Source organism: Microcaecilia unicolor, chromosome 2 (genome assembly GCF_901765095.1).
Source record: "Microcaecilia unicolor chromosome 2, aMicUni1.1, whole genome shotgun sequence".
In the NCBI taxonomy this organism is placed as follows: Eukaryota; Metazoa; Chordata; class Amphibia; order Gymnophiona; family Siphonopidae; genus Microcaecilia; species Microcaecilia unicolor.
In genome coordinates, this window is record NC_044032.1 from 400,501,715 (window position 1) to 400,525,058 (window position 23,344).

Consider the following 23,344-nt stretch of genomic DNA (forward strand, 5'->3'; position numbering starts at 1 on the left):
AGATTCAATGGTTGAAAGCAGTTATCTTTCCACTGAAATTATAGCTCAAGATAACTTGAACTCTCCAAGCCTAGGAGTGTCAGTAACTAGTGAGATAATTAAATTTGCTGACGACACAAAGTTATTCAAAGTTGTTAATTCACGAGAGAATTGTGAAAAATTACAAGAGGACCTTATGAGACTGGGAGACTGGGTGTCTAAATGGCAGATGACGTTTAATGTGAGCAAGTGCAAAGTGATGCATGTGGGAAAGAGGAACCTGAATTATAGCTACGTCATGCAAGGTTCCACGTTAGGAGTCACCGACCAAGAAAGGGATCTCGGCGTCATCATTGATGATACATTGAAACCTCTTGCTCAGTGTGCTGCGGCAGCTAAGAAAGCAAATAGAATGTTAGGTATTATTAGGAAAGGAATGGAAAACAAAAGTGAAGACATTATAATGCCTTTGTATCAGTCCATGGTGCGACTGCACCTCGAATATTGTGTTCAATTCTGGTCACTGCATCTCAAAAAAGATTTAGTGGAATTAGAAAAGGTAAAGAGAAGGTCAACGAAAATGATAAAGGGGATGGGATGACTTCCCTATGAGGAAAGGCTAAAGTGGCTAGGGCTCTTCAGCTTGGAAAAAAAGCGGCTGAGGGGAGATATGATAGAGGTCTATAAAATAATGAGTGGAGGGGAACGGGTAGCTGTGAATCTGTTGTTTACTCTTTCCAAAAATACTAGGACTAGGGGGCATGCTACAAAGTAGTAAATTTAATACAAATCAGAGAAAATGTTTCTTCACTCAATTTGTAATTAAACACTGGAATTGGTTGCCAGAGAATACAGTATGTTAAAGGCAGTTAGCTTAGTGGGGTTTGAAAAGGGTCTGGACGGCTTCCTAATGGAAAAGTCCATAGACCATTATTAAAGTGACTTGGGGGAAAATTCACTGCTTATTTCTGGGATAAGCAGCACAAAATGTATTGAGTCTTTTTGGGATCTTGCCAGGTATTTGTGACTTGGATTGGCTACTGTTGAAAACAGGATGCTGGACTTGATGGGCCTTTGGTCTGTCCCAGTGTGGCAATACTTATGTACTTAAGTGCAGCACAGAAAAGCCCTTCCACAGGATCAGTTTCAGCCTCTAAACAGCAGAATTCTACCTCATGTCCTGGCCAATGCATCCTGCTCATCAGGGCCAGCCTAACCCAGGGTTTGCAGAAAAGCATTCAACTCCCCCACCATAGTATATACTTTTGTGATTCTTTGATGATGCATTCACACCTTAGCAGGGTACTGGAGAACAAATTATACTCCCCTTTTGAACAGCTGCAAACAGTAAAGGGTCAGTTCACACTGTTTAGAGGCCACCATCATTGAGAAATCCTGAAACAAAAGTACTTTTACTCTCCCTAACTCCAAACTGCATTGTGCTCTGTAGGGTCTCATTAAGGCCATGCTACCTGCAAAATTAAATATACACGTTATTACTGGCCTCAGGCATACATGCTGGCCAACACAAAGAGCACACTCCACTACAGTCTGGTTCCTTGTCTCCTCCAGGCCCAAGGTTGCAGGCAGCTCTTGCACACAAATGTCCACCAAGTCCTTATCTGACACCTCCAGCAGGCCTATGAGGTTATCCCACCTCTGCAATTTTCTTGATCCTCGAATCGGGCAGTCAGCTCCTCATTTTGCTTTTACAGGCACACCACTTGCTCTTGTAGATCCTCTGCCATTTCCTGTGTGGTAATCTGGTGCGGGTTGTCATCTTGCACTTGGATTGTGCCACCATTGTCTCTCTCATTTCTTGTAAAGTGAAGTTTAACTGAGCCATTTTATCCTCTAATACATGGGTTACTCTGTGCTGCCCACTATTTTGTGATCCTGTTGTCGGCTCTTCTTTCCTGTCAAATGCTTGATTTTAGAAGAAGAGTCTGCTTGCTCCTCAATCATTATGTGACTTCTTTCATGTTTTGATTTAACAATTGAACACAATCTCAGTAATTACTACAGAGTATTCAAAAAACAGATACAAACATTAGGAGGTGCTCAAAAACAAGAGATCACCTAGCTCATTTATCTGGTTAAATGGCTTTTGGAAATTGCCCTTCCTGTGACAACTGATTAATGTGGAACATTAAAGTGATATGAAATATGTTGCTTTTTCTTCCATTGTCTCAAGTTTTGCTTGCAAATGGTTGTGGTCTAATAATTTTCTTGCCTATTGTTGCTTCTTTTTTTTCTCTTCCATGGAAAGACAAAAATTGAGCCTCCACCTTTTTCAGTTTCTGGTACCATCCATGTCCAGTTGACTGAATGTCGTATGCTTAGTTCAGTAGAAAAAGAGGATTGTTCGCCCACGAAAGGACCTTCATAAATCAGATCCTAAATTAGTTGAAAGTTTAGTGAACTTGAGCAGCTCCTTTCCCCATCAAATTTTTTAGTTTGTCATTTAATAAAAAATGGGGGGAGGGAACCCTTCAGAATGAAATACAACCTTATGGATTTATTGTTATTAGATTCTGTTTTCCTATAAAGTTGTTGTGATTTATGTTGTTTACATTCAGAAAAATATTGATCTATATCATGTCAAGGCAAAACTCTCTGAAAATCATTAACCTGGGTAAATAAGATGATCATACAGTAGGAATTAATCCAGTATTAAAATATATATATATATATATATATATATATATATATACATACAGTGCACTCCATTTAAGTGCATGTCGGATAAGCGCATGCTCTGTTTAACTGCATGCCGTACTTCGGTCCCGTTTTTGGCACCATCAATTTTTATGGGGACAAACTTCGGCTTAGCGCACCACTGATAAGTGCAAGATTCACTTATATGCATAGTTTAAGACCGCTCATCTGCAGGAAAGACTCTGCATAAGCGCGCGCACGGAATATGGAAGCCAATTGGCACCTGACCAGCAACGACATTTCAAATTTACTGCCCCTTTAACTGCCACAGGCAGAATAAGTGAAAGAATGTTGTTAGAGTGTACACTGGGGTCGTCATCACTGTCGCGGCGGAACTGTAAGACTTTAACACTGGCTGAACGAATAGAAGTTCTTAAAAAATTAGAAAACAAACAAAGTCAAGCATCTATTGCTAAAGAATATGGTGTCAATCCCAGTCAAATTTCACATGTCTTGAAGCAGAAAGACCAGCTTCTGGAAGAGTGGCAAAACAATACAAATCCACAACAGAAACGAAAACGGGCGGGAAAAGCTGAGGAAGTAGAAGATGCTCTTCTTCGGTGGTTTTCTCGAGTCAGGAGCAGACAGTTTCCTGTCAGTGGTCCACTGCTTATGGAGAAAGATAACCAGCTAGCTGAAAGTCTTGGACTAACTGAATTCAAAGCCATTGTTGGATGGTTGGAAAGATGGAAGGAGAGGAACAACATAAAATTCAAGAAACAGCATGGTGAGAAACAAGACACTGATGACTTTAGTGCTGAAAATTGGGTTGTTTCAGTTCTTCCTACCATCTTGAATGAGTTTGCACCTCATGACATTTTCAATGCTGATGAAAACGGTCTCTACTGGCGAGCGATTCCTGATGGAACACTTGCATTCAAACATGCCAAAACTACTGGAGGTAAAAAGTCGAAGGACCGTCTGACAATCCTCCTTTGCTGCAATATGGATGAGAGTGAGAAGTTGGAACCCCTCGTCACTGGAAAGAGCAAACAGTCCCGTTGCTTCAAGAAAGTTAAGCGACTTTCTGTGTCATACGAGGCTAATGCAAATTCATGGATGACTGGGGAAATTTGGAAGCAATGGCTAAAGAAGTTAGACACTAGAATGCGGGCACAAGATCATCAGATTTTGTTGCTTTGTGATAATTGTGCTGCACACAGTGATGATATCAGGCTGTCTAACGTCAAGGTGGTCTTCCTGCCACAAACACTACCTCTCTGATCCAACCTATGGATCAGGGCATAATAGCCAATTTCAAACAACATTATCGGGCTCTTGTGCTACGTCGTCTGACGAGCATTATGGATGACCAAACTGTCAAGGATAAACGTGCTGTTGAACTGGTTCATAATCTATCACTGTTGGATTCCCTACATATGCAGAAAGCAGCCTGGAATCATGTTACACAGGCAACCATTGTGAACTGCTACAAGCGGGCAAGCAGCTGTTGCAAACGCGTCAGATGAACAGGTTATTGACATCCCAGCCGGTGTTACTGAAGAGGAGTTTCATCGCTACGTAGCTGTTGATTATGATCTACAAACAGCTGACGACAGCACTGATATTGAGATATGCGCCTACACGCGGGCAACAACAGCTGATGATGAAACAGATGAAGAAATGAGCAGCGAGCTAACGAAATTCAACAACCTCCTCCTGTCACTTTTGCAAGAGTGCTGGAGAGTCTCAACACCGTGCGGGCCTATCTGGAGGCCACTGGATGTCAGTGCTATGACAGTTTTTACCATCTGGCAGACATAGTCTATGGAACTCACAGACCCAATAGTGTACAGAGGACTATAACTGATTACTTCAAGTAAGCCTAACATCAGTTAACGGAGACTGTATACTGTACGTATAATAATAAAAACAGTACTGTACATATGTTTATCAGATGTCAAGCTTCTTTGGGTCAGAACGGTTAAGTGCACGCTTCGGTTAACTGCATGCATTTCTTTGGTCCCAGACCCTTGCACTTAAGCGGATTGCACTGTATATATAAAAATGCTGAAAACAGAATTCTTTTCAGTCCCTTCTTGTGTGGTTTCATTCTTTGGGATCTTTCTTTTGTGAAAACAATTAATTCTCTGATTAATAGAGCCATTTAAAAGGCTTTTGTGCCTACTGAGAACATTTGTATGTAGATAACCTATACACATGAAGTGGGTGTTTTACTACAGATTAGTGCAAGTTATCTGCAGCAGTTCCCATAGGAATAGATCTGGTGGCAGATAACTTGTGCTAAACTTTAATAAAAGACCCCAAAGTTATCCAAATATATTTATCCATTGAGGGCCAGATGCACTAAACTTAACAAGCCAGCAACATGGTTTTTAAACTGGTTCTAGCCAGTTTAACGTGCGTGTAGTATACCGGGACATGCACAAATGGGTTCCCTGAGCCATTTTCCTGTCACAGTAGCAGCTAAAGAGCACAGCCATTTTCCAACTTTATGCACCGTGGAAAACCTAACGGGAGGTCTGCACTCTCATTGGGGCTGCTAAGCGGGACTATGCAGAGGAGGACGCCCATCACAAAAGTTGAAGAAAAAACATCCGTGCTCGTCAGGGATGTCCTTTTTTTTTTTTGAGTGAAAGACATCCAAAGTGCCTAACATTTGGACGTCCACTCAAAAAAAAAAGGATGTCCCTGACGAGCACCTGGATGTTTTCCTTCAGCTTTTGTGATGGGCGTCCTTCTCAGATGTGTTTTTCTTACGTACCTGAAATGACCACAGCCATGGAGGTTCTCTCAACATTCTCTGTCCCCTCCAAGGTTGTTTTCAGCTTGCGCCCCCAGGATCGGGACATGCGAGGATGTCCAAATCAAAAGTATTTGGACGTCCCTCCCTCCAGGTCTCTCTCAGCCAATCACGGCGCGTTTAGCTGATACTGGTGAGAGAGACCTGGAAGGAGGGACGTCCAAATACTTTTGATTTGGACGTCCTTGCATGTCCCGATCCTGGGGGGGGGGGGGGGGTTGTAAGCTGTATGTAAAGTCTGCCAAGAACTATTCTGCAGGGACGGATTTCACCACTGCTGAAATAAAGGGCACAAAAAGCTTTCTCTGGCCATTCTTTTCAGCCACATATTCTCCACCCCCCATCACTAAACAAAGCTGCTTTTTATCAAGGCAAGAGTGAACAAGTTTCAAACGTGCAAAGTCAAAACCAACAATGCTCTGAGAAGGATGCCCATCGCAAAAGCTGAAGGAAAACGTCCAGGTGCTCGTCAGGGACGTCCTTTTTTTTGTTGAAGGACGTCTTTGGCATGCACAGAGCAGCCAGCATAACAATTGGCTGCTGTGCACATGCTCAGCTGGCCGACTGGCTTCCCCTCCTTAGAAGGAAATTGCGTGCAAATGAGCTAACAGGGAGCAGCTCATTTGCATGCAATTTCCTTCATGCATGCCCTTTCCTTACCAATTCGCTAAGGGATCGGTAAGGAAAGGGCTCTTTATGTGGGGTTAGTGCATCTGGCCCATAGTCAGCAGAATATATCTGGACAGGTTTTCTGCTGAATATCCTGCCAAAGTAATCCAGAAAACTTTAGACCAGCTATCTTTTGGTATAAGTTTAGCTGGATTGTACTCAATATGATAACATCTGGCTAAATATTTTTTTCCTATCATTCTCATGCCACTTTTCTTTTTGCCTAGGTTATTTTATCAACACAAACAATTTGCACATATCAAATTACCCAGACAAAGGGGAAACATTTTATACTAGGTTTAGATTTGTGTGGGCTAAAGCCAATTTTAACAGCATAAATGTTTTGAATATGGTATGGACCTCATAATGTTATTAAGGTGGTCATAATTGTTGGATGCTCTGCTCCAAAAACAAAGAGAAAGGTAAACATCATATACAGAACACAAATCTTTCTTTACATTTCATTCTTATAGGTTATTCCACAGGAGAATAACACCAAATCAAGTCTTACCTACAAGTACATTATCCATGAGGACTCAGTACCTACAATCAACAACAATAATGTGCTTCAGGAAGAAGTAGTAACTTATGAATGGGCTTTAAAAAGTTGGTCTCAGTGCTCAAAGGCCTGTGATGGAGGTAACTAGATTTGATTACTATTTCTAGGTTAATATAGTACAGTTGTATACGTTCCTTCTGTCATCCTTCTAAGCAGGGACATAAGCATGGGTGGGCCTAGAATGGCCTGAGCCCATTCACTTTAGCTTCAGACTCACCTAGCAATTGGACACAGGTAAGCAATTTCCCTTTACATGGAGAAAACGGTACAATTACCCCAAAGACCAGTTGTGGGGATGGGCTTCTTCTTACACCGTCCCCATCTTTGATTTTTTGGGAGGACTTCTCTTCTGGAGGGGGTTTTCTTTTTAGGTACATATTTCCTTACTCCTACCCAGGCTTCTTCACCACATACCCCGGCCCTTAAGTTGGTATCCTAGACAGGATATTTATATTTACCTGGTCTTTATCTGCGCTATGTTGAACATTAAAATTGTAAGGTTGTAATGCTAAATACCAATGGGTAAGATATGAATTAGAATTCTTTATTTGATTTAACCACTTTAAAGGGGCATGATCTATAACTAAGAAAAAGGGGACAGCTTATCAAATAATATCTCAATGCCTCTACAGCTCACTTTATAGTTAAGCATTCCTTCTCCACTGTTGCATTTTTTTTTATTTTTGTGAGGTAGCTTTCGGCTTAAGTCTGGATGTTCTTCCCCTTCCCACATTTGGACAACCTCTAAACCCAGATCTGATGTGTCTATCTGTCGGATAAACTTCTTAGAGAAACCAACACCTTTTAATACAGATTCTTGACATAAACTCTCCTGCAAGAGTCAAAACAATTCCTCTTCCTTCTTGGTCCAAGTCAACTGATTTGGCCCATGTGAGTTAACAAGGCAGATTTTCTGCAAATGCAGGGATAAATCATCTATAATACCTTGTAAGGCCCAAAAACCTACGTAGCTGCTATTTGGACCGAGGAAGGGAAAATAAAGCACAGTTGACTTTATCTATCATGGGTTTGATCTGTTGTTTTCCTACTATCCAGCTCATTTTCGAAAGTGATCGCCAGCCATCTTCCGACACAAATCGGAAGATGGCCGGCGATCTCCTGAAACCGGCCAAATCGGTATAATGGAAAGCCGATTTTGGCCGGCTTCAACTGCTTTCCGTCGCAGAGCCGGCAAAATTTCAAGGGGGCGTGTCGGTAGGGTAGTGAAGGCGGGATGGGGGCAGGACGGGAGCATGCTCACCAGATGGCCGGCTTCGCCCGATAATGGAAAAAAAAAAGCCAGACTTGTGACAAGCATTTCGCCGTCTTTACTTGGTCCCTTTTTTTTCATGACCAAACTTCAAAAAGGAGCCCCAAATGACCATCCAAGGGAATCGGGGATGACCTCCCCTTACTTCCCCAGTGGTCACCAATCCCCTCCCACCCCCAAAAAAATCCAAGTGCTCATCAGGGACGTCCTAAATTAAAACTATTTTTGCTTGGCTTTTTCAGTAGTACCAGTGGGATTTGAACTGGTCACCTCTGGATTACAAGTCCAGTCCTCCAACCACTTGTGCACAGCTCCACTTAGTTGGATGTCTCTCCCTTTTGATTATGCCCCTTCAGGTCTCTCTCAGCCAATCACAGACAGGGGTCTCTCTCAGCCAATCACAGTGCATTTAGCTGTCTGTGAGTGGCTGAGAGAGACCCCTGTCTGTGATTGGCTGAGAAAGACCTGAAGGGGCATAATCAAAAGGGAGAGACATCCAACTAAGTGGAGCTGTGGCAAAGTGGGTAGAGTACTGGTCTTGTAATCCAAAGGTGGCCAGTTCAAATCCCAATGGTACTACTGAAAAAGCCAAGCAAAAATAGTTTTCATTTAGGACATCCCTGATAAGCACTTGGATTTTTTTTCACTTTTTTGAAGCCGGCCATCTGTAAACCTGGCGATCTCAACATTTGACCTAAATGTTGAGATTTAGCCTGCCCCAACCGTATTATCGAAAGAAAAGATGGCCGGGCATCTTTTTCGATAATATGGTTGGCACCGCCCCTTTGCGGAGCAGGCCCCAAAGATGGTCGGCCATATAGATGGCCAGCGCTGTTAGATTATGCCCCTCTTTGTAACTCAGATATTTAACTTCCTGTTGGGTCATGAACCATTTTTTTGGATTAGTAATCCAGCCTCCCTTAACTCTCCAGAATGACCCTCAGATGATTCAAATGTTCTTTCCAAGTGAAGCTAAAGATACAATATTATCCAAATAGGTGGCAGTATAAGCCTGGTGTCCTCTAAGAATGATATCTACCATTTTTTGGCAAGTGACAGCTGTGTCATGCAAGCAAAGGGCATATATTTAAACTGATGGAGCTCCCTTGGGTAATGAATGCTGTTTTTCCCTTAGATGTTTTGGTAGAGGAATTTGCTAATATCCTTTTGTAAGATCTAACATAATCAGATACTGAGGCATTCCCAATTTATCCAACAGTTCATCGACTCAGGGCATTGAATAGGAGTCAGATTGTGAGATGGCATTGACTTCCTGAAAATCTGTACAGAATCTCTGGCTGCCTTCTGGCTTTGGGACCAATACCACAGGACTAGTTCAGCGACTATTGGAGGGCTCAATAATTCCCATCTTTAACATTTCCTGAACTTCAGGATGACATCAGACTATTTTATCTGGGATCATGTAAATCTTATGAGTCATGCTGTGCTGTTAGGATATTGCCAGGAATAGGTGATAATACATTCTGATAATCCATGAGTAAATCCTCTACCTGCCTTTTCTGCTTGGTGGATAACTTCTCATTCACATTTACTTTCCCTGATCTTTTTATCTCTACCGGCTCGGGATCCCACTCTGCTTCCTTTTTTTATGCTGGCAGATAGCTATCCAAGCATATCTCTCTCTCCAGGGTTTTAGTAAGTTCACGTGGTACACTTCTACATTTCCTGTCTCAGGGCTAGATGCACTAAAATAAATGAGCCAGTAACTTGGGTTTTAAACTGGTTCTAGCCAGTTTAACGTGCAAGTAGTAAACCAGGACATGCACAAAAGGGCATTGTCCTGTCACTGTAGCAGCTAACGAAAACGGAATTTAGATGAGCAAATTAGTATTATAATGTGTATAATTTGTATTACAATGAGATGCACTACCGTTTTCCGATCCCCTCACCGTGGAAAACCTAACGGGAGGTCTGCACCTCTCGTTGGGGCTGCTGTGAGGGAATCGGAAGGGAAAAAAAACGTATCACAGAGACAGGAGAGGCGTGCTACATTACATTCTCCAGAAATACAACTCCCACGTAATCAGCTGCATTCTGAAACCTACAGAGAGCACTTCCAAAATCTTTTCCTTGAATGGATTTACTGTGATCGGGACAAAGGCTTGACTGTGATCCTGTTGCCGGGGGTTCAGCTGGTGCTGCGCAGAAGGACTCAGAGCCAACCCTAACGCAGATTTCAAGTTAGTTTTTATTTAAAGGAGAAAAGTGGAATTCAGAGGACAAGGGGAAGGTGCAATCGGGAACTGCAGCTGTTATCTGTGCTGGGGAGGTTCCGGAGTCCTTGCTGCACTGTCTCATCGCATCTGTCCCTCCCTCCAGTCCATGGATGAAAAACCAATCACAGCACGTTTAGATGACACCAGTGACAGCTAAACGCGCTGTGATTGGCTGAGAGAGACCTGGAGGAGGGGCATCGGACGTGCTGTTAACACCCCGGGGCAGACAGAAAGGAGCAAGGCGGCCGGAGCAGAAGCCGCCGATAGCTGCCAGCAGCATCGGGAGCCTCCTCGTAGCTGCTGCTGCTGCAGGCTAAGGGCGATCGAAAGGCATGCAGCCGGAGAGCAGCGATATGTAACATTTTCCCCGCACCGTCTTGTCTTCACCTGCCTGGATTTGTTTTCTGAATTTTTTTTTCTTGTGGATGGCATTGGTTTCCTGCAGAAAAGCAAGACCTACCTTTTACCCACTGCGGTAAAAGAGGGCCTCGACATGCCTTCAGAAACACATGTTGACACCAGCACAGGTCCCCTTTTGCTGCAACTTGGTAAAAGGGGCCCTTGGTATGTTGCTGACCATTGTTCTATTTCATTAATGCAAGTAGAATCAGGAATTTGGAAAGTCTTTTAAATTAAGCAGACATTTATTTTATACTCTGTGACTAATTGCAGCATATTATAAATCAATGTTGCAACTAAAGGAAAGCTCCTAATGATTTTGTCACCTGTGTTATGTTTTTGCAGTAGTTGTTTCAGTACGTTAGCACAAGATAAAATAAAGCAGTTCAAGCGTAAGAGTCAGATGCCTTGCTCACATATTAGGAAACATTATTTTGCCTTCTCTTAAGGGTTTTCCACAACATATGAAGAAATTGAAATGGAAATTATTTCTAGCCAATGGCAAGTGTCATATTCTGTAAAAAAAAAAAATGATATGTTCAAAATTGCTTCCCAGGTTTTCAGTTCACAAAATATGGGTGCCGCCGGAAAGGTGACAGTAAAATGGTTCATCGCAATTTCTGTGAAGCCAACAAGAAGCCAAAGCCAATCCGTAGAATGTGCAATCTCCACGAATGCACACAGCCGCGGTAAGTGTCCCGTTTATTGTTTCAACTAGGATGTACTTTTCTCCTCACATTTGCTTGCACGATTGACATACAGAACTTGACCTTTTAAAATTTATTACAGAAAGAAGTTGAACCAAGTGATTTTCACAACCCTTCTGCAGACGCCAGCCTCCTCTTCTCCTTAATCCCTCTGAAGATACTGTCCACCTTCTCTCAAGTCTCTTACAGATGCTGTCTTCCTATTTCATTCCATCCTTCTCAAACAGCAGTTTCCTCTTTCCTTTAGACCAATTCAAGTAGCACCACATTGCTCTTCTGTCAGACTCCCTTCCTGCAAACTCCAGTCTTTTCCTCACACCAAGCTGCTACCTTCCTCTCCTCTGGGGATGATCTTATCACAGCTGTTCAAAACCTTCTCTCACCTGCACAATTCTGTTTACCTTGAGGGTGCCAATACTAAGGGTCTGATTTTGCAGATTACAGATAATTTTTTGTAACTTTTCAACAACAAAAAATTCTTTGCTGTTTTCTCTGATTTCATAATCACAGGAAAATAATAGCTTTCACAGAATCATTTCTTCAGAACTAAATGCTTTGATATAGGAGTTCTGAGAAATCTTGACATCTTTATGCAGTAGAGGTTATTGGGAAATTCTTCAAATCTCAAAATTAATTGTTTTGTAGTGCAAAATAATTGTACAGTTTGAGAAAATTGAAAGTCACTGTAGGCAAATGGCAGTTAATTAATTCATGTGCAGACTATGTAGGACTGTAACAATTCATTTGATGTTAAACAGCTGGATTTCAGATGAGTGGGAGCACTGCACTAAAACCTGTGGAAGTTCTGGCTACCAGATCCGCACAGTGCGCTGCATTCAGCCTCTCCATGATGGGACGAATCGCTCTGTCCACAGCAAGTACTGCAATGGAGATCGTCCTGAGAATCGACGACCTTGCAACAGAATATCATGTCCTGCACAGTGGAAGACAGGAACCTGGTCTGAAGTGAGACATACAGATATTTAGTAGTACATTAATGAAGAGAAACTCATACCGAATGTTTGTGCGGCGCTGCGTGTGCCTTGTGGCGCTATAGAAATGCTAAATAGTAGTAGTAGTAGTAGTACTTTCAGCTTTGCATGTTAAAGGAGTAATACTCCTAAAAATGTTTAAAGAGCTGAGTATTTATGAACTATGCAAAGTCATTAACATCCAATTCATATATAGATATATAGACACCCCCCCCTCCTCCCAATATTCAAAGCTATTTAACTGGCCAGACATGGCTGCTGAATGGTTAAATAGCATATTGGTGCCTAACTGTAGATATTCAGTGAGAGATAGCCGGTTATCTCCCACTAAATATCTGTGGTTAGTGGCTAGCTGCTAATTGGTTATCCAGCTTATATTTGAAAGAGATCGCCGGCCATCTTCAGACACAAATCGGGAGATGGCCGGCCATCTCCTGAAGCCGGCCAAATTGGTATAATGGAAAGCCAATTTTGGCCGGCTCCAACTGCTTTCCGTCGTAGAGCCGGCCAAAGTTAAAGGGGGCATTTCGGAAGGGTATGGGAGGCGGGACGGGGGAGTTGTTAAGACATGGCCAGCTTCAGCTGATAATGGAAAAAAGAAGGCTGGCTCTGAGGAGCACTTCGCCGGCTTCACTTGGTCCATTTTGTTTTAGGACCAAGTCTCAAAAAAGTGCCCCAATTGATCAGATGGCCACTGGAGGGAATCGGGGATCATCTCCGCTTACTCCCCCAGTGGTCACCAACCCCCTCCCACCCAAAAAAAAACCTTTTTTGCCAGCCTCTATGCCAGCCTGAAATGTCATACCCAGCTCCCTGACAGCAGTATGCAGGTCCCTGGAGCAGTTTTTTTGTGGGTGCAGTGCACTTCAGGCAGGTGGACCCAGGCCCAGCCCCCCCCCCCTACCTGTTACATTTGTGGTGGTAAACATGTAGGTTCCCCCCTTCACCCATAAGGGCTATGGTAATGGTGTAGAGTTGTGGGGAGTGGGTTTTGGGGGGGATTTGGGGGGCTCAGCACCCAAGGTAAGGGAGCTATGCACCTGGGAGCTTTTTTTTTTAAAAAATTTTTAGAAGTGTCCCCTAGGGTGCCCGGTTGGTATCCTGGCATGTGAGGGGGACCAGTGCACTACAAATGCTGGCTCCTCCCACGACCAAATGCCTTAGATTTGGCCAGGTTTGAGATCGCCGGCATTAGTTTCCATTATGGGCGAAAACCGATGCCGGCCATCTCAAACCCGGCCATCTTTGACATTTGGCCGGCCCCAATCGTATTATCGAAACAAAAGATGGCCGGCCATCTTTTTCGATAATACGGTTCAGGACCGCCTTTTGCGGCGCCGGCCATATAGATGGCTGCCCACATAGATGCCTGGCGCCGTTTGATTATGCCCCTCCACGTTGCACAACATAGCCGGTTAAGCATGGCTATTCAGCACTTAACTGGTTAGCGCTGAATATCAGCTTAACTGGTTAACTTTTTAGCAGTTAAAAAAAACCCCAGCAAAAGCACTGTCATCACCAGCTGAATATTGGGCCCACAGTATTTATTTATTTATAAATTGATCAATATTGATTTCTCTTGAACCAGAAATACAGATTAATAATAACACCATAGGCAAACTTAATCAGAAGGATATAGTAATCTTCCTTAGACCACAATAATGAGGAGAGAGAAGTCCATATTAAATATAGGAGTACAAAAATGAAAGTAATAAATCAAAAAGCAAGGCTTAACAGAAAATACTAGTATAAATCAAAACAAACAAAATTAGATCTTTTCAAGTCCAAGAATGAATGCAGTGGTTCAGGGGCAAAGAATGCATACTTTGACCATATATTTATTTATTTGGATTTTGCTCGCATCTTTTTCAGTAAGTAGCTCACGGTGAGTTACATTCAGGTACACTGGGTATTTCTCTATCACTGGAGAGCTCACAATCTAAGTTTGTACCTGGGGCAATGAAGGGTTGTGACTTGCCCAAGATCACAAGGAGCAGCAATTGGATTTGAACCAGCCACCTTGGGATGGCAAGACTGGCACTCCTTCTATGTTTACTTGGACATGCTAACAGAAAAGATGCATCTAAGTCACTTCTTGACGCATTGCAAGAAAAGCCTTTCTCCTTTCTTCGGTAATCTTTGCAACATCTAGATATAGCCATATATTCTAGACCCCCCCCCCCCAAACAAAATGGTATTGAAAGTACCTAAAATATTGTTTTTCATAATAGGGTTCACATCTTGTTCAAACACCATTGACACTATTAGCATAGCTCTTTGCAGAATTTCTGTCATAGATTATTCTAATATAGCTGATATATGATTAAGTCCAACGATGGATCCGGCACTCAACCTATCGCCTTACTTTGGACTTTATTTACAGGAAGATAATAAATCTGATTAACAGGAAGCAAAACTTCAGAGGAAAACTTTAGAATATCAAGTAAATATTTTTTAAAGAGATCCAGGAGGGTGGAGACCAAGGTATTAGGAAAATTCAAAGTATGTAAATTCAGCCTTCTGTTATGATTTTCTAATTGTTCAATCCATTTATGAAAGCTAATTTGTCCACAATTGTAGCATTCTTAAAATCTTGCAAACCCTTCACTTCTAACTGGACCTGATCCAATTGAGCTGTATAATCCATTTTAAGTTTCTCAATTGTTTTATTCATAGTATCTAACTTAGTCACCAAATCCCTTACCTCCATTGAAGTTTTCTCCCCCGTAAAACTCACAGCTTGAAGTGCCTTCCAGTCAGACTCTAAAGTCACCACCATGGGGGTCTCTAATGGACTTCCAATAGAAACTTCATTCAGCGTCTCTCCCTCCGATGTTCCACCCTCACTAGATGAGTTTGTTGCTGAGCCATCGTCAGCGCATTCTCCACCCAAGAGCATTGTTTGTGCTGGTGGACATGGCAGAGTGCTTGCAACCTGGGGGAGATAGTGATGTTTCATGTTCCAATGGAGGGGGATGCTCCTCCACCCATCTCCAACGTGGAACCAACAATCCCGATAAGTTGCCTCGAGGGTCTGTTGATGAATTGATCAATCCTGGTCCCCTTTCTCTTGATATGAGGCATTGAAGACAAATAAAAAGTCTGAATGGTATGAAATGAAGAAAAAGTGGTTGAGCTACTTTAGGTTGTCTTGAAAAACATTTAACAAGGTTAATATCCCTGCAGATATACTCTTGAGACTGCCATTATAATGGGAGGAAATAGATATGAAGATACTAGAATCAATGCAAAGAATAGCCTATGAAACCTATTTTATAAGGAAAGTAGGCATCTACTTTGCTCTACAGAATACTAGTCTAAGCCAGTACTGTACACATGTGCATATACAGTCAGGCATGAGAATTTACACTAGCCATAGAGCTAATACGTACATAAATTATAGCATTCTATAAGGTAGGTGTGTGTGAGCTTGCCCATGATCCACCAAGACTCTGCCCATGTGTACATATATGTGTATGTGCATGTATTCATGCAAACTACATGCTATCAAAGATATGGGTGTATTACAGAATAGCTTATAGACAGATTATTGGCATTTATGTTCGTATGTGAATGTAGATGCCAGTATTCTGGAAATTTTATGCATGTATTTGGCATATAAATGCTACTGCCTTTTGTATAGAATTACTCTCAATTCCCCCAGATTCTACATAGTGCGCCTAGAGATCCATGTCAAAATCAGCGCGGATTCTAAAACAATGTGCATAACTTAACAATCTTAACAAGCTATTGAGCGCTGACAACAGCATTTAACAAGCAATATTGAGCATTAAATGGCACTGATTAGTACTTAGGCGCACAAGTTGCTAAGCGTATTCTGTAATGATGTGTGCTGAACTTCTAATGTGCGCAGGCAAAAAGGGCCATGGTTATGGGGGGGGGGGGGGAATGGGCATTTTGTGGGTGCTCTGAAATGTATGCGCCTAGTTGTAGAATATGGCCCAGTGCCCCTAAATCTACGCACTGGGATTTACACCATGTTTTCGTTGGTGTAAATGGATGCACATAGATTTAGGCGCTGAAATATCAACTAAGCATATTCAATAATGAGCGTCCTAGACACCAATGATAGAATATGCTTAGTCAGTGCCAATTGTTTAGACGCCATATATAGAATCTCTCCCATTGTGCATAAAGCAAGAGAAAATGACATATGGGATTGCAGGGTAAGCATACTACCATTTTCTGAGGAGTCAGTATTTAGCGTCGTGACACAAATGTAATTAGGGCAACATCATGCACTAAATCTCAAATTACTGAAGGAGCTCAGGGAGGCAACAATTGTACCTCTCATAGCTCTGTTCAGGTTATCTCTGAGAAAAAGGAATGTTTCATGAAACGAGAAAAGAACAGATGTTTATATGAAAGATTTCTAGGCCAACTCCCCTAACTTCATTAAATATAGCATAACACAACACAATTGGGCATGAAACAAAAAATAGGAAAGCTCAAACATGTTAATTGTACATCAGCAGCTGATATAACCTGGGTAACTGACACCCAGTTATCCATACCAGCCCTCTGTCCGCTTTCCCCACGCTTAACTCCCCATTGCTCACAACCCCATCCCTTCCTCCCACCCAATAATGTACTTACACACACATCTTGTAACCCAAATATTCATAAGTGCATAAGTATTGCCATACTGGGAGAGACCAAAGGTCCATCAAGCCTAGCATACTGTTTCCAACAGTGCCCAATCCAGGTCACAAGTACCTGGCAAGATCCCAAAACAGTACAATACATTTTATGCTGCTTATCCCAGAAATACACAACGTATGAAAGGCAAAGCAATTTACTACAACAGAGATACATTTATTATTGAAGGCTTCTCATACTGTCACAAAGGCATGTTTATGTCATACTTCTTTCAAGCTTGTATAATTGTGACTTTGTATAATCATAGACCACCTCCAGTCAGCCAGTAGTCCACACTATCTGCCAATAGTGAAAACATCGGTGTCCATATATCCGAGTGCTTACTGTGATATATTTTTTTAAAAATAAATGGGCTGACAACGATACCGGAGACTTAATTAATGTCTGACAAGCTGAACTCTTGAAATGCATGAGGCCTGAGAAGATTAGAATATGGCTTGCAACTTCCAGAGACATTAAGATAAGTTGATTTTTTGCATCATAATTAAATGTATTCCAACAGTGCTTTAATGTTTGAACAGTAGTGCACATAAAATTTTTTTAAAAAAAATATATCACAGTAAACACTCGGATATATGGACACCGATGTTTTCACTATTGGCAGATAGTGTGGACTACTGGCTGGCTGGAGGTGGTCTATGATTATACAAAGTCACAATTATACAAGCTTGAAAGAAGTATGACATAAACATGTCTTTGTGACAGTATGAGACGCCTTCAATAATAAATGTATCTCTGTTGTAGTAAATTGCTTTGCCTTTCATATGTTGTGTATTTTTACAAAGATTTATAAGACAGAGCGTAGCCATTTCCTGTTTATTTTTTGTATCCCAGAAATAAGCAGTGGATTTTCCCCAAGTCCATTTTAATAATGGTCTATGGACTTTTCCTTTAGGAAGGCAGCCAAACCTTTTTTTAAACACTGCTAAGCTAACCGCTTTTACTACATTCTCTGGCAACGAATTCCAGAGTTTAATTATACGTTGTGAAGAAATATTTTCTCCGATTCGTTTTAAATTTACTACTTTCTAGCTTCATTGTGTGCCCCTTAGTCCTAGTGTTTTTGGAAAGAGTAAACAAATGATTCACATCTACTCATTCCACTCCACTCATTATTTTATAGACCTCTATCATATCTCCCCTCAGCTGTCTTTTCTCTAAGCTGAAGAGCCCTAGCCGCTTTAGCCTTTGCTGATAGGGAAGTCGTCCCATCCCCTTCCCCTTCTGCAGCTTTATTAGGAATCATACAGACCCAACCAAATTAGCCCAAGGCAATATGAAATAACAGTTCCAACATTACAACCAGAACAAAGTCTAGCCACCCACCATATGATAAACTAGTCTGCCCAAATAATCAAAACCTCCCTGCAGCCATGAAAGCGGAATGTAAACCTCTACTATAGCCAACACCACATTAACAGCTATGGACTACTTTTGCCAGCATGGCAGCCTGCACAAAGCATACCCCAGTCTCCATAAGTATCCTGTCTACCCCAACCATAAAGTAGTCATTGACTCGGGTACCCTGTCAAAGGCGCAGACGTTCTCAGAACAGCCTTGGCCTCCTACCAAAAAAATTATGAACAACTACTAGGGTGGTTGGTCACTCACTGCAAGGCTTTGGATGTCATTAATGAACAATCTTGACCCACCTCCATCAAATGGACCCCATCTTTCCAAAACAAGCCTAGGCACTGAGTTGACACAATCATTTTCAGCTTTCCGCTTGTACTCACCCATTGGCTAATCTGTTGGTTTACCTTGACCAGTTCACCAAGCCACTTTTCTGACCCTCGAAAAGAAGCTTTGGAATGATATCCAACCATATTAATAAGCCCCATTGCATAATCACAAAGCCATTCCTTCTTAACCTCTCTAATTAATTGTTTACAAGTCCAACCAAGTCAATACTGAAGTCTGTTGGCACCTCTGCAAGTGAAGAAGAAAAGGACTCAGCTGTGATCAGCGCATGTCCTTCTTGCCCTGCCACATCACAGAGGCCTCCACAGGACACAACCCAACTGATGAATATATATGGGTGTGCAGCTGCAATCCACCCAGCCCACTTTTCTCTTTCCTATCCATAGATTTTTTTTTCTTCATATTTTCTGAGAGATATTGATTGTCCTATTGTGAACTGCCCAGAAAAGCCCCTCATTGGGTGGTATATCAAGCCTTACAAAAGCTTAAATAAACAAATGCCCCACCAGCCAGAGAACAATCCTACCAGCCCTGAAACCTGCAAAATAAATAGAATTATCCAAGGCAGTGTAACATCCCTCATCGTGCCTAATATAACCCATGTAGGCCTCTGACCTCCATCTCCCAAGCTTCTTAATTACCTCACCCCTCTCCCCCAACCCAGCTTATGCAGCATCTCCAGTCCTAAGGGAATGAATACTGAACCAAGTTCCACAGCCTCCAGCTTCAAGTTGAGCACTGAAAAGAATCTGGAAGCATTTCAATGAGGGACCATCTACATGGAGGAATAAATGGCCCTGTGGATGGGCCACCAAATCAAGTACACCTTCTACTTTTTATAGGAGCAAGTGAGAGCACCCTCAACACTATTCAATAGAACTTCCCGACCCCTACCTTCTTGATCCACTTGTGGCCTAGCAATCCAAATCTGGATATGGGCCATCTGAATCCTTACCCTACTCATCAAAAGTCTAGATTCAAGACCCACACGACATGACTTAGCCACCAACTTCCCAACATAAAAAGAACCAAAGAAAGCTACTCAAATGCCACCTGGAATAACAACACTTCAAAAATGAGCTGGCTACCTGAGATAAGCTCTGCCACAACTTCACTAGCAAGTCATGCTTCCATACATCCCCAACTTGTCTAATGGGGCCCTTTTACTAAGGCATGTGGGCACCTACATGCATACAACATGCATCAAATTAGAACTACCTCCCGGTTACCGCATGCCCTGGGCGGTAATTCTAATTTTTATGTGCAGCAGAAAATAATTTCTATGTTCTACCTCATGGCACTAACCGGGCGGTAATCGGCAGTGTACACACACTGACAATTACTGCCTGGTTAATGCGTGAGACCTTACTGCTAAGTCAATGGGTGGTGGTAAGGCTCAGGCCCAAAATGGACAAGTGCCCATTTTTATTTTGCCGCACGTCCATTTTCAGGTAAAAAAAAAAGGCCAGCGCGCTGAAAAATGGACCTGCATGTATCCAACACACGTGCCTACACCAGCGCAGGCCATTTTTCAGCACACCTTAGTAAAAGGGCCCTAATTGACCTGGGCCAACCCTGAAAGATTCTGTACTAAAAACCCACCTCCTGGGTTTCCCCACCCAAAAGCCCTGCCAAAGAAAGAGAACCCCATCACCTGAAGAAGCACAGCACTCTTGGAGCATCCTGCCCCTTGTTTGAGGTAATAAAGTCCATCAAGAAGACCTCTGGCACCTCTCCATCAAACCAACCCAGCCGTCTCAGGAACTCCATCACTTTCTTGCATCCAGTGAGATAAGCTCACTGGATGCAAGGTTGCAAGGTTGATGATGTGAGAGATCTATGTGAAATCTCCCATAATTCAGACTTCCAAATCCCCACAGGTATTCTGGTATCTACTTCCTCACTACATCTGCTTCTGTGGCCAGGTCCTTTGAAATAGCAAAGAGAAGCAGCAATCTGGTTGACTGCACCAAGCACATGTTTCATGTACTCAGTAACATCAATGCACAGACAATGGAATACACGCTCCTTCAGCAAGAAGGCCATCCTCAGACACTTTGCTGATTATTGATTGATTACCTTGGCCACACCCTGGCTATCACATCAAAAGACCAGTTGCCCATCTTCTCCAACCAAATCTCCAGGGCCACCATGATAGGAAAGAGATCCAAAAGCAAATGGGTCCAATATTGAGACCGCAGGAGACACCCCGCATAAGTGCTGTGATTGGCGCTGACCCCAGATACTCAATGCTGGGCTTTTTCCAGCGGAGAAAATATTTCTTCACTCAACGTGTAATTAAACTCTGGAATTCATTACCAGAGAATGTAGTAAAAGCAGTTAGCTTAGCGGGGTTTAATAAAGGTTTGGCTAGCTTCCTAAAAGAAAAGTCCATAAGCCATTATTAAAATGACTTGAGGAAAATCCACTAAATATTTCTGGGACAAGCAGCATAAAATGTATTGTACTGTTTTGGGATCTTGCCAGGTAATTGTGACATGGATTGGCCACTGCTGGAAACAGGATACTGGGCTTGATGGACCTTCAGTCTGTCCCAGTATGGCAACACTTATGTACTTATGTAACTGTTGCTGGCTGATTAAATAGTGAAGAATATCAGCCAGAGTGTGTCTTGTCATGCCCACCCACCAACTGGTGAACAGGGCTACACATCACTTGCCACTACAGTAAACTCCAAAACCATATCAATGTCAATATTGTTCTTATCAATTGCAATTTCCTCTAAAATTAGGGTACCAATGCGATGTACAAATAAAAATAGTCCTAAAATAAACATAGCACAATTGACATAAAAAATCAATAACTCATATAGTAAATCAGTAACAACAAAGAGCTGTAAATCTGCAACAGAGACCTCTTTCCACTACATGGCCAAAACACCATTGATGTGTTTCAGAAAATGATCTCTGACATGTAAGTCATCCCTCAACCCCATAGACACCCTAACAAAATGATTTTGACTTCAGACCCCTGCTATACCCATGGATAATCTGGAAAAGGGATAACCCTTGGAATGAAGCAACATGCAAAATTCAACATCAGTCCTGAACATCACCTTCTTGACCGCTCACACCACTTACAGCTGTCCCCTAAGTTTCTGTGCCTTCTTCTCTGGAAGTCGGCATATCATAGCCCTAAAATCAATGTCAGTTTCCAGAAAGGTTAAAAACATTGCTGGGCCTACAATTTTTTTCTATAGCCAAGTGAATGCAGACTGACTCTGCTACCACAATAAAACTCTAATTTAACTTTGCACACATATCCATCCCAGCCAAGCTGACAAACTGAAGAGTAAGGCATAATATGATGCAACCTGAAACTCGCTGGATCACCCAATGAATAAAGATCACTCTACAAACATTTCAAAATAAGAACAGAACATGGCACAGCCAATCAGCATAGATTTATCAAAGTAATATTGCCCCCAAAAAGGTGAACCCTAGGAAGTGGAAAAGACAGATGGACTGTCAAACATAGAAAAGTTGACAATGATACCTTTGACCAACAGAGCCTGCTTGCCTTGCCAGTTGAAGAGTGTCATCTAAGGATGCATATTTAACTGTTCAACATTCTCTCAGGACATAATTGTTAACCAAAGCACCAGCGTCTGCCATGTGGTATTCTTCGAATGAGTTAAACCGCAAGGTGCTACCTGCTATGGACTGGTCATTCAGGTTCGGTTTCATTTAGTTATTTATGCTACTGCTCTTTGCACATGTCAGAGCAGTTTACAGTACTATAATGAACATCAATTAAAACTTAAAAATTTTAAAAAGACAATATACAAAAATCAAGATAAACAGGAAATTTACAATTCAGTAGTTGAGAGTATAGGAGAATGGAAGGCCGGACATGGGCACAGAAGCAAACTTCAATCCCATGTTACAGCACAAGATAAAAATGGGAAAAAATAATAAATAATAATTATTATCATAATCATAATAACAATAGTGCAGTATGGGGGATAATATTTAAATATGAAAACCAGTATGCTGAAGATAGAGTCATTTCAGATAATCGGCCTGGAGAGCATCAGGTAGATATTCTGTTCAAAGGTTTAGTAGTACAACAGTATTTTCAGACCTTAACGTGCAGATACCCATGTATAGGAAGACCCTAGCAATTCAAACTCTGTATTACATTCTTAATTAACAGCTATAGCTCCATATAAGCAATCACAGTTTTCTTCTTTTCCAATTAATTTTCTGAGCTTTCATGGTTGTTATTCAGTAAATGTAGATTGTGTTGGTCATTGCGCATGTGCAGACTGTAACTCTTATGCTGCTTTTCGGTTGTGACTGTTGACAGTACTTCCATTTCAGCAGTTTGTCTGCTTTTCCCATTAGGGAACATCCATAGAGCTCTAAGAGCAACAAATTTGTTGTAAAAGCATCTTGTGAAGCTATGACTGTGGTTAATTTATTGCTAGAAAGCACACAACAGTAAGTGGTACTTTTCCAGGTTATAATTCCAAACAAATACAGTGTTCCCTGATAAACTGACACTCCTAATGCAAGGCAATGTGATGAGCTGAAGTGAAACTCACATACCATGTTATGTTAGTTTTTTAATTAAATTTGTGCCACTCATGTGACAAAATAAATGTCCCTTCGCAGAGTTCCATCACTCCAAATCAGATTACAAACTC

General features: G+C 41.9%; 1 protein-coding gene across 1 annotated transcript in view; it reads left to right on the forward strand.

Annotated features, from left to right (window-relative positions):
- Positions 1-23,344, forward strand: part of ADAMTS3 (ADAM metallopeptidase with thrombospondin type 1 motif 3) — a 346,529-nt gene that overhangs the window by 296,760 nt on the left and 26,425 nt on the right. The window contains exons 18-20 of the mRNA XM_030190629.1: positions 6,604-6,769; positions 11,152-11,284; positions 12,061-12,268. Of these exons, the coding sequence (XP_030046489.1) occupies positions 6,604-6,769; positions 11,152-11,284; positions 12,061-12,268 (507 nt within the window). The remainder of the gene's footprint in view (positions 1-6,603; positions 6,770-11,151; positions 11,285-12,060; positions 12,269-23,344) is intronic.